Raw genomic sequence first — 12,293 nt, 5'->3', positions numbered from 1 at the left:
ATCCACCCCCAGTCTGTAGCGCTGCATAGGGTTGTTGTGACCAAGTGCAGGACCCAGCATTTCACCTTATTAAACCTCATACCATTGGCCTTGGCCCACTGATCCAACCTGTCCAGGTCTAATTTGAAACAAATCTTAAGAAAATTATTGAAATAATTTTTCCTCCTAGTAAGTAAGTGGTATGGAGCAGGACAATTACAAGATTTGTTACTCAAATATAGAAAGAAATTAAATAAGTAATTGGAAAATAGTTTCTGAGCATCCTCAGTAGAATCTATTGCATCATACTTAATTTGTAACATATCATATTATTTCTGTCCTGCCTAACAGATGGAAGGGCTGTTACTGTGTCTCACTTCAGGACCAAGTTTGTAGAGAATTTTCATGTATTAAATCATATGATGGCTTTGAGCTATTAGTGTGATACCGTCAAGAAAAAGGCAGTTTGAGTCCATTTCATGCAAGGTAATTTATAAAGCTAAAGAAGTACTAATGCTAGTTTACACGGTACTGCTGAAAAATCATGAATACTGTGAAGAGTTTGCCCATGCAGAAGAATAAATGAAATCTTACTGTGAGAGATAGAGAAAAGGGCAGCTAAGATGATCAGGAAGGCCTGTTTTATGTGAGGAGATCAGAAGAGCTTGGCTTGCTTAGTCTAGCAAAATGAGGGCTGAGGAGGAATATGATTGCTTTCTATAAATACATCAAGGGAGTAAATACTGGAGGAAGAGGGAGCAGGGAGAGAGACATAGTGCTGTTAAATCTAAAAGATAATGTTGGCACAGAAGCAAATGCATATAAACTGTCTAAGTAAATTAAGCTGGAAATTAGGAGATGGAGTCTCAAAATCAGGTGAGCCTTCTTGTAATACTAGTTGAGAACAATATGGATCTTTCTTAATTTATGCTGAAGATGCTTTGATGAGCTTGTATGGTATGGTAGAGGAATAGGCTTAAAATAAGTAAAGGCCTCAAACTGCTATTAGAGCCTGTAAAATACATATACATAAAAGGAAGTAACACTACAGTCCTATTTTTATTTTTTTTTAATTTGTAATTATTTATTTTAGTTGCTACTCCTATGAGCTTTGGGTTTCTAAAGGACAACACTTGCTCTTTCTGGATTTGTCAGTATTAGCAACAACAAAAAAAAAAGAGAATGTTTACCATAAAAATTGATGGTTGTTAATAGGTACACTAACGCTGAAGAGCTAGCAAAAATATAAAATAATACAACATCTGTAAAGACTACGTACCAATATTTTGTGATTTCTACTGGAGTAAAGAGTACAGGAATATGTATGGAATATGTCATTCCTCACAACATATTTGAAGACAAGGAAAGCTCCCATAATTGGCAAAACCAGTAAACACTGATAAATCTTATCAAATTGTCCTTTTGTGTTTCTACTCTCTGAAATAGTATAAAAGGGACAGGTGAAGGGTTAGAAGATCCTCAGTTTCCACTTTATCCCTGTATTTTTATTTGTTAAATAGTATTGAGTGCTACAGTTATCTGGCCAGGAGTACCTGGTGAGATGTGAAGCTTTTCATTTGGGGAGTTTCTGTGCCAGGTACAGCTAAGAAAATTCTAAAAATTCCTACAGCAACATCTGTTAGCCAAGGGAAAGCGACTATTGAAACCTCTGCAGAACCTTACCTGTGGTTGTTCCACTGGTCCCATGAAACTTTAACTGTGTAGTCTTAATGTTTCATTATTATATTTCTTTCCAAGATACACATAATTGTGTGTGCAGTATGTAAGAGGTATGTATAACCAGAGTCACTTAAAATATTTGACTGGATTACCAATTGAAGATGTTTGTACTATTTAATAATGTAGATTAACTGGCTGAGATTCTAGAAAATGTTTACTTTTTTGGTTTTACTTTAGAGGATCTGCATATGGCATGTTTCACTTTCTTTTTGAAGACCACACATTTGTGTCATCACATGAGCAATCTGAGAATGTCATTTCTTTCTGCTGTTTGTGTGAAGCTCACAGGCCTCCTTTGTGCCTTCAAAGAGGATTCTCATTAACACCAGCCAGCAGAGTTGAACCAGAAAACCAAGCAGACATAGAGAAACACTAAGTGAGAAGGGAAATGAGTTCCCATAGAGTAGAGGGAAAATAATAGGGCTGACATATTTTGGTATTGTTGATCTTTTACTTACCTTTAGACCTACTTTGAAATAGCAGCAAGGATGCAAATAAATTTTTCATGCTCAAAGAAAAAACAAAAGAAATAATTTCAGAAAGTGTAATTACCAGAAGAATTGTTTTATAAAATGAATCAGTTAGAAAGTTGTCCTTTCCAGTACCTATAAAAACATCTACAGTCTGCACTTATAATAAGTGTAATCAGTTTTATACATTGAAAAATTCTGACCCAGCTGTTCCACTGTGACCAGGCTTCAGCAAAATGCCCTTCATGGCTCAATTGGATGGCTTTAGTGTTTGATGGAGGGAAATTTCAAATAAGATCTAAAATACACTTTTTGTCCTTTTGCTTATTATGAAACATGCCTGTCCATTGCTGTGCTGTTGAGTGTGTTCATGTTCTGTTAGTTCTTTGATCAATGTGTGAGGTTTTGCAGAATTAAAAGCTTTTATCTAGAAAGGGAGAGCTAGAACCAACAGAACGGTGTTTCTTTTCTCTTAAAATTTTGTTGATTGCTTTTGTTGTCAGGCAAGTGTATTTTTGTCACTACAATTTCTCATTTTGTTACTATGCTGTATCTATTTAGAGTCCATCTTTGCTATGATTTTTCTCAAGGTTCTATTCTGAGTGGTGGAGCTGGTTCACAGTATTTAATGTAGCAGAGAACCTGGAGGGCGTAGGGTCAAGACCTGTTGTGCTAGGTGCTGCTTAAGGATTTTGAATAACCACGTCCCTGTCCCACAGACCTCACATTTGGGGTCTTTTTGCTTTAAAGAGACTGAACTCCTTTTAGGAAAAGGGGAAGTAGTGTCGCCATGCAATTCTTCTCTGCTACAGCAGCCAGGCTAGTCATTTAATACCTTGATTTATAACAGTGTTGTAATCTAAATAGGAAGCAGGTGGAGTTACAACTGGGTACGATACTTTGGATATTAATGGCTTGGCTTGGCAGTGGAATTCTAAAGCTGTATATACTTTTTCTGTCTTAATTATGCATTCATTAAAAGCTTTTATACCCAACAGAATAAAGTAAATATTGTTTGATCTCCATAGTGTGCTCCCAGACTGTAGATTTGCACAGCAGGGTCTTGATAATCTGAATAAATTGTATTTCCCCAAGGAGTTTATCTTTCAAATAAGGTCATAAAGAAATGCATTCTTTCCCCTTAGTTCTCCTTGTGCTTTTTCTGCTATTTATAACACGGAGCAGAGGAATAGAGGTATATTGTAGTCTGCTGTGTACTTGGTTATGATTAGCTCTAATTTATCAATCTGTTACATCCTTTTCTTTGGCTTGTGCAAGGCAATTATTCTTTAAAATACAAATGAATAAAGATGGATTTGGAAGTAATTTAAACACAATGTTTATATCTATTTTTCCTGTTTGGCAGTTTATCATATCTCTATGTTAAAATACACCTCTGCATTAAAATATGGACAATGTCACATAATTTATTTTGAATATTTAATATTGTCATCTTTCAGATTATGTTTGTTTGGAAAATAGATTTTCTTTTATGAGGGTTTTAAATGTCAGCTCATTGTTAAATTGGTTTGGCGTCTAAAGGTTAATATTACTGAATCAGAAGACCAGTAGTGTGGAACAGTGGATTCCCTTACTTCAGTGGAGGGATGTGCACTAAGTAGAATGCTTAGGATCAAAGGTAGTTCTTATTTTAGCAGTACACACTGATAAGTAATTTGGCCAATTTACTAAATTTGTTTGAGTTTACTGTGATATTTCAGAACAATTTCAACTTCAGTTGTAAGTGCTTTATATAATTTTATACATATTTTCTTAGTCTGAGTGTGTTCCAGCAGTGTAATGTACATCATATTAGAAGAGATAGGATTGCTACCTTTCCCTAATTCTCTTCAGCTCTTAGTGACAGTTCTGCTTGTGTTCATATTTCGTCCTTCGGTTCAGGAAAGATAGGTGGCATATACTTAAAAGTTTATAAAAAGAGAGATTAAGAGGTTCAAGAATCGATATAAGCCTGTTTTGTATTGCATGTTTTTAAAGAACATACTGTACTGGAAGAAAGCTACACACTACTTTAAAATTTTAAGGTTGCTCTTTTAACACAATATAATAAAATCTGTGGAAAACAGAGACTGCCAGTACTCTTACTCATGACCACACCTAAATTTCCTGTTTAGTAACCTATTTCATCATTTATCAAAGTTTTTAATTCAATTAAGTGTTTAATGTGAAAAGTCTATTCAAATCAGACTCAGCTGGCAATAATTACTTTGATCCTTCCTGTGGGATTTTATTAAAGCTAGAAAGTAAGGTGCATTTTTCTTGCAACTTACCTACTGCATTTTAGCCTATTTCTGAAAGTCTTACTACTTATAAAGGGCAAAGTTATCTGATCTGGGTTGTACACAGAGCAATCTCAGTGTGACATTTTTGCCCTCTAGTATCATCACAGAGACAGTAATGTACAGTACTGTATAATCTTGATTTGAATATTGTTATGACAATCTGATAATTATCATTTGCAAAAGCTAAAGCGCTATTTGACTCTTTGTCTGTGAAATACAAACCTGTAGATCAACTCTAACTTACAAAACCAAAAATGAAATGTTTCTGATTCCAGGCCAAGACCAGTTTTAACAAAACATACTTGCAATATTCATCAAGCGGTAAACTGTAAGTCCAGCAGGTCACTAGCATATTATGTTAAGTGAAGCATCAAAAATCATCTCAAACTTCACAATAAAAATAAGTAAACAGATAACCTCCATAATAAATAAATAAACACACATACATAAATAAGCATCTGAAATAAGTTATAACATATAGTATAGTAAATAAATAACTGGTGAGATTATATTTATCCATCCATAAGTATCTTCAACTCTAAGGCAGCCTTCGTAAAAACAACTTCAGCTGGTGTTGATCTGAGGGCATAGGGGAGTTTGGATGACCATGAAAAATAGCCAAACCAAAAATGAAGGCTTACCAGTGTCATTCAGATTTCACTGAAAATGTGAAGACTTTTCAGGGGGAAGACTGCATTTGTGTGTCTCATTGCTGTTTCTCTCTAATGAGGAAAGATCTTATTATGTTATCCACAGTATTATCCTCTTCTGAAGCCCTCTAAAAGCCACCTCTCCTTCTCCACTGACACTTATTGGGGTTTGATCAGGCATTTATTTTAGTTGGGCTGTTGATCCTCAGGTCACTCTACTTGATTATTTATTCATTCATTCATTCATTTATTTATTCATCTATTTATTTATTTATTTTACGCTCTCCAGATACAACCATTGACTACAAAAAAGCTCAATAAATACACACTGAGCTCTTCTAAATTTCTTTCTGGTATTTGGCATTAATTCAATCAGTGAGTTCTTTGAAAAGAAAGTTTTCCAAACCCGGGACAATGAACTATGGCTGTTGCTTGTTAAATACTGTGATGTTTACTTTGATTAGACTCTTATGTGTTGTTGCCACCACTGCATAGCCGTAACAGAAGTGGTGTTGTGAGGTACCATCTGTGATCTGAGGATATTAAGTCACCAAGCAAGCATACAGACCAGATACTTCTCATGTAAAATTCATTCCTTTCTCTTTCTTTCTGCAACTGCAGATTTATCCCTACCTCCTCTGTTAGTGTGAAGAGGAGCCGACACTAGAATATCTGTGGCTTTTGGGATGATGGCTGTTAGTGCTTGTTCTGACAATGTAAAGAACTTTTCTTTGTTCTTCCAAGAAAGCAATGTGAAACTCCTATGCAGCTGTTTAAGTAGATAATGAACAGGATTTATCTTTAGTGTAGGACTCTGCTAGAGAAGTGCACTGTTCAGACTGGGAGGTTATGTAACAAGCAGGAACCTGCACAGGAATTTGATTTCATTTCCTCCAGTACAGACTCCTCTAACCAGGTAAAAAAAATTCTTTCTCCACTCTCCATTGCATATGCATAAACAGCTCCACAGTCATTGGGACAGGCACCCAGTTCACACGTTCAAGATGTAGTCCGTAAAACATTCCAAAAAACCCCTCTTCGCACTTTCCCATCTTCCCTGTTGCTCTGCTCTATCTGCCAGCCGTGCAGCTCATTTGACATTTACAAGATTTCTTGTCAGTTTCATTTGGTGCTGCCATTCCATCCAGCAGAGCAGTGAAAGTGAAATTGACTTAATTTAGTCTGTTTCTCTTCCTTGCTCTAGTCCCTATGTTAACTAACCAGCAAAGTGAAACTGACGAGACTTCTTGTCGTTTTCACACATGGGGCCGGTCAAAGAGAAGGCAGCTGATAGGGAGCAATGCAGGAAATTGAAAGATGAAAACCAGGATTGCGGAGGAGAGAGGAAGAGAGGTGTGAGCATACAGCAAGAACAGAGAAAACGAGTAAACATGCTTATTTCCCAGATGCACTGGATACTTTTGTATAATACGAGTGACTTCTTGGCCTCTCTCCTGAAGAGAGCAGTATGGTCTAGAACAGCAGTAGTTAGTTGTCCAGATTTATGTCCAATTTATGAGGGATGCCAAGTTAAAAGTGTTAGCCCGTAAATATAGGTCATCTGCTAGCAGGATGGAAAAAGCTTACTGCCTTGAATTACTGTAGCTTTTGTGTCTTCAAATTTTCAGCTGCTAGAAGGAGGGGGGAAAAAAGCAGGAGGCCAACATGTACTAGAGGTTGATGTCAGTAGTTGGAGGAAAAAAAAAGGGTTAATTTTTTCATTGAAGAAAAATTCATATGTAATAAGATGTAGCTAAGCATCTTGTGTTTTGTGAGGTTTCATGGAACTAAAAGTTGTACTACACAGGTGCTCTAGCTCAATTAAAACAATAAATAATGAACAAACAACTGCTTTGTAACAAATCATAGTAGTTAACAAATACATTTTTTAAATGCACTTGTTAGGTCCTGTGAGCTCTTGTCGTACAGTGTAACTCATGCTGGTTTATTATAGTATGTGCTAATCCATATTTCTTACAGATGCTTTATGCACATATAACCTTAGAAGTTGCAATATAAATTAGTACTATCATATGTACATATATGCTACCAGTGCATATGTATAAGCATATGCACTGGTAGCATTTACACATACATTTTGAATGAGGCTGTGTTAATTAATTTCAAGTTATGTTGCCTTCCTTCTCCACAGCTCCAAAAGAATAACCTTTTATCATTATCTGAGACCTGTGGGGGTTTTTATTCTCTGTTTCATGTTTGTTTGTTTGTTTTTCTGAGATGTGTTTTGTTTGCTTCGTCCATTTAGGAATTAAATAGTTTTAATTACTTGGACCTGTATAAGCTTGCGGACCTCTTCAACCTGACTTTGTTGGAGAATGCAGTCATTGGCTTCCTAGTAAAACATCTCTCTGAGCTACTGAAGAGTCATCCTGAAGAAGTTCTGGCACTCCCATACTGTCTTCTTCGAGAGGTTTTTAAAAGCGATAGACTCACTTCACTCAGTGAAGAACAGATCTGGCAGGTAAGGAGATTGGTGAACAACCAGAATGTGTGATACTCTATAAACCATAGCAGTAATCTGTTGTTTTGAAACCCTGGAGCAATCTCGAGGGAGAATAAGCACTTGAGCAAAAACTGTGAATAACAACTGAGGGAAATTTCTAAATGAAGTTCCAAAAATGTTGTGTTGTGTTAATGCAATTACTTTGTTTGAAAGAGAAATTTGTCATACTGCTTAACTTGTGCTACTTAAATATAGCCCGAGATTTCCTTCCAGATCGAATTTCGTTGGTGGGAAGATATGGCTGATGCATGCAACTCAATTATCATTGCCTCTGATGAGGCTAGTGCTACAAGTCTGGTGGCAAACCTGCTTCTGCAGTCTGTCCCATTCACATCAGTCACATTTAGCTGTGTAACTTCAATAGTCATTTAAATTGTTTGGGCCACCACAGCTGACTTTGCCTGAAGCAAATTAGAGAATCATCACACAGGCAGCTCTACTAGGAGATGAGTGGAAGCTTCAGTGAAAGGTTTGTGGCAAAAAGCTGGAGGTGGCAATCACTTCCTTTAAAAAAGCTGGATCTAGAAAATAGCCATATAGAATATTAACAAGATAAAAGCCTTATGGTGTGACCTTAAGTGTGTGTCTTGGGAGGAAACCTAATAGAAAAAAAACACCTCTTCAGAGAAAAACAAAAACTAAACCAAAATCTGTCCTTGGAAACATTCCCATCATATGTCTTTAAAAATTGTAATTCATGATATAGTGGAAGTCAATCTCTATAATATTGGTTACCCAAAGACTTCTCTCTGTTTCCTTTTTATTGTCTTGTTTTATAGAGGAAAGTATTCCTTTGTGTTTCAAGGTAGAATATAACTTGCTTGAAAGAAACCTGTGCATTCTTTTTAGGAAGCAGATTATATTGATCCAACAGAGAAGACTGTGAGTCAGAAAACTGATTTATATTTCAATGCCTATTATTTATCTACTTATATTTTGGATTATTCTAAGGAAAGAATTACATTTGTATGCCATCATTTTCTCTAAGTGTAAAATGTGTTTTTATCTGTGGTTCAGTTCATATTCTGTGGATTCATAATGTCACACAGGAACAAAATATTTATTCTTAAAAGAATAAAATTTTCAAGTTAAGCTCTTCAAACCACAAAACCAGTAGGTAGATGTAACTTAACCCTTCAGGCTAATAACTGGCATATTTGTTTCCAAAACTTTGAGCCTTTAGATTATGTAGCATTTTACAAAGATGATATTTTATGCAAATACTAATATGAAGTTAGACTTTTTCCTGTCTTAATCCTTGGAGGATACCTGTACAACAGAACCTGCAGCACACTACACATGATGACGGGTTGGGATTGGTTGAGGTTTTTTAGGCGCAGTACAGTACTCTGCAGTCCTAGCCCACATTCCCTTTATGTACAGGCTTATTCATGGAGATGTCTGATTGGCTGATAGGGTTTTATCATCATTTTTCTGCAGGGTCAGTGAAATCCCCTAGCTACATGCTTGGGTATACTTTTGCTAGAAAAGTTGCTGCAGAAAACCATGCAAGTACAACTTCATGCTAGCTCAGTAGTGAGCAACCGCATCCAGAGTAATATGCTGTCTGTAACCTGCTGTAATGACGTTTGGGAACTGGGAATGATGCTTTTTTCTTCCATTTTAGGCATCAGGAGTTTTTAAATCTTGTGTCACTGTCCTGTCCTGTCCTGCAGAAAGACTCAGAAATAATTTTCTTAATTGTGTGCTCTCCAGTCGATGAGCACTTCGCGAGGCAAATATGACAAATGCTCTGTTTCTGTTGCAGGGTCATACTGGGGAGAGATACTTATAGGTAATGTGCTGCTTTCTGAGTGACAACAAACTCCACACTGTCCATTTAAGTGTTATCATAATTGCCTCTCTAAAGGTTACTAATGCTGTTCTGAAGAGTTTTTTAAACTAGTTTTCCGCTGCAGGCAAAATGTGCATGGGTGTCTTTAATTCAGTCTGTGCAACCAGGAAAAAAATATATTTATAAATATTCCAGGTCTCCAGAATGAATTAAAAGACACATATAAATATTTACCAATTTGGGCATTCAGAAGGAAATAAAAAACTGGTTTTTTGCTTTATCTTAGTAAATAAGTAATTCCCTCATAGTCAACCCAATAGAAGAAAATCAAATCAGACCAGCTATATTGCCTCAAGTGTAGTTAAGTTCATCATTTTTGCTAAGGTTATAGTGGTAATGCAATATACCATGGAAGAATCTAATATTCAGCCCAGGGTGAAGATTGGGCATGCCAGAGGATTAGTGTCAGGGTGCTTTATAGAAGTGAAACTTGATGGACAGGCTGGAGACAGATCTACAGAATCTCATTAAATTGCTGAATTGTTCATTACTGAGCACTCTCACTGTAATAAAGTGCTCATTGACTTTGACAAATCCCCATCCCATGTCTTAAGGAAGAACAGCAAAGCAAGAGGTGTTGGGGAAGCTGGAGGAAATTGGCACAAAGTGGGGGAGATAATAGAAAAGCTGATGGGGGGATGCTACCATTTGATTTGTCTTACCTGTGACTAGTGTGGCCTCCTGCACACACATGCCTGCACGTTATGGTGATATTAATTCAGCATGTCCCCAAGGCACCTTTGCTAGTAGGCTGCCACGGAGCCCTAGGCACAAATTAAAGTTTCCCTCAGAGAACCTTTGAAAAGGGTGCCACTGTCTGCAGAGCACAGTTATTTACACTAGTTGGAATTCCCAATGTCCACTGGGTGATTTGATCCTAATGCACATAAAGATTAAGGCAGTTATTTTAATGTATCAAAATGTGTACACAGAATGATGCTTGAATGTGATTTAAACTGAAGTGACTGCAGTTCTTATCTGTCACATTTTGGGTTTTTGTTAGACTACCAGTTTACAATTGGACGATTTTAGTGAATATGGTGAAATACAACTGTGAACAGATCAAGTTTGAGAAAGCTAAACAGTAATAGTAATGGCAGTGTGCTAGGATATGGATTAATGTAGAGTACTACAGTAATTCCTGTTGATTTTTCAGACTCTTTGGCTTCATGTAAGTGTCTTATTTTAAGTGGAGACAATAGACAAGGAGTATAATGATGTATTTCTTAAAAAAAATAAACAACAAAAAGCCCACCAGAAAGCCTGCGTAGGCTGTGAAATTGGAGAAATTTACTAGCCTCCATCATTAGGGGTTTTTTAGGTAGGCTAAGCTAGTAATAATGATTATTAGTTGACATAAGATTTGTTTTCATATAGAGTTTTTACATTTTACTGGCATGTGAGATTATGAAATATTATTTTGTATATAGGAAATTTATTATTTGTCAGCTGCATTAAAATGTGTAAACTTAAAACAGTGACATGTAAGAAAGAATTAAATAAAAAAAAAGATGAAAGAGACCAAGGAAGAATCCTGAAGAAGTTGGAGGAAAAGAAACTAATTTTTAGTATTTTTCTTCTTCATGATGATCTGTGCAGCGCTTCTTTTTTTCCACAGGAAGCAGTCCTGACAAGGACATAAATGTGTAGTTTATCTTGAAGTGAAAAGTGAGTCTTTTCATAATTAGCCGTTATAAGACAGGCTCATTGGTTCTACTTTAAGGAAGCAGATGAATTCTTTCTCTTGATAATTGAAAAAGTAGCCAACCCTGTAAGATGGAACGTGTTGGAGAAATGTAGCAGTAGAGGGCTTGTTCTTGGAACCTTAGCAAATAGAAAACAAGCCCAAGATTTATGAAAAAAACTAATGTCAGCCTTAGTTATAATACAGTTATGCCTTATGTTTTTTATTAGAAAATTCAGTGTCACAAGGCTTAAATATTCGTATTTCAAAGATCATACTAATAGTTGCATATAGAAATATCTACTGGATCATTCTGTCTCCCCACAGCACATTGGTCAGGTGTTAAACGCTGCCTTTCATCCAAGGTCAACTCCCAAACCACATTTGGAAATAAATCTTAATGTGAGATCAGTATAGATTAGTTTCTTCCATTTCTGCTACTGTTTAAGTAGGTGATTAAAGGATATATATTTTTTCAACAGCTAACATTAAAAGCAGACCAATTTTAATATTTTTCAGTGTTTTTGAAGCCGAGGTTAGAATTTTTTCTTGGTTTTGTTTTTTTTTTTTTTACTTTGCCATGCATCTTGGTTTCTTGGTAATCAACTGATAAGCAAGGAATCTAGGAAAAATTGGTAAATAAAACTACATGAGTGGTTTATTCAGCTAGGAAACATGCAACTTTGTTGTGTCTTTTCCAGGGCTAGTCTCCTAAGACATTCTAGCCCTGTTAACTTCTTTGCATGTAAATTCTGAACTTGAGTTCATGAAGTACATGTTCCACATATGAAAGTGTAGCACTAGTTATTCTTTTTATTCCTTCAGATGTGATGTCCAAAACCAGTGTTCGGTCTCTATATTAGAGAATTGTCTTTGCTTGAATAAATAGAAAAATAAATGACAGGAAGGCTACAGTGATATAGGTCAATATGAGTTGTTAACATCTCTTTTATAAAAATAAAAAAATATACAAATCCAGTTTTCTTATTACAGTCATGTTTATCCTCTTCTAAGGGAGAGTAAAGTGCCCTATTTTCAGCTGCCTTTTTTTTATACTTGAGCTCCATTTTTAATTTCCTGGTGATATT

General features: G+C 36.0%; 1 protein-coding gene across 6 annotated transcripts in view; it reads left to right on the top strand.

The window, feature by feature from the left end:
- KLHL32 (kelch like family member 32) overlaps window positions 1-12,293 on the top strand; it is a 125,533-nt gene that overhangs the window by 79,222 nt on the left and 34,018 nt on the right. For 4 of the 6 annotated variants that reach the window (XR_004356221.1, XM_032683614.1, XM_032683615.1 and 1 more), the window contains 2 exons: window positions 5,948-6,058; window positions 7,409-7,624. Coding sequence is in view for 4 of the 6 variants with exons in the window: in XM_032683614.1 (XP_032539505.1) it covers window positions 5,948-6,058; window positions 7,409-7,624 (327 nt within the window). In the remaining 2 variants the exon portion in view is untranslated. Of the gene's footprint in view, window positions 1-5,947; window positions 6,059-7,408; window positions 7,625-12,293 lie in introns of those variants that run through there. The other 2 variants (XM_032683616.1, XM_032683619.1) reach the window with 2 other exon arrangements.

Source organism: Chiroxiphia lanceolata, chromosome 3 (genome assembly GCF_009829145.1).
Source record: "Chiroxiphia lanceolata isolate bChiLan1 chromosome 3, bChiLan1.pri, whole genome shotgun sequence".
Taxonomy (NCBI): domain Eukaryota; kingdom Metazoa; phylum Chordata; class Aves; order Passeriformes; family Pipridae; genus Chiroxiphia; species Chiroxiphia lanceolata.
The sequence above is the reverse complement of the archived record's forward strand: the minus strand, read 5'-3'. Positions and strand labels throughout refer to the sequence as shown.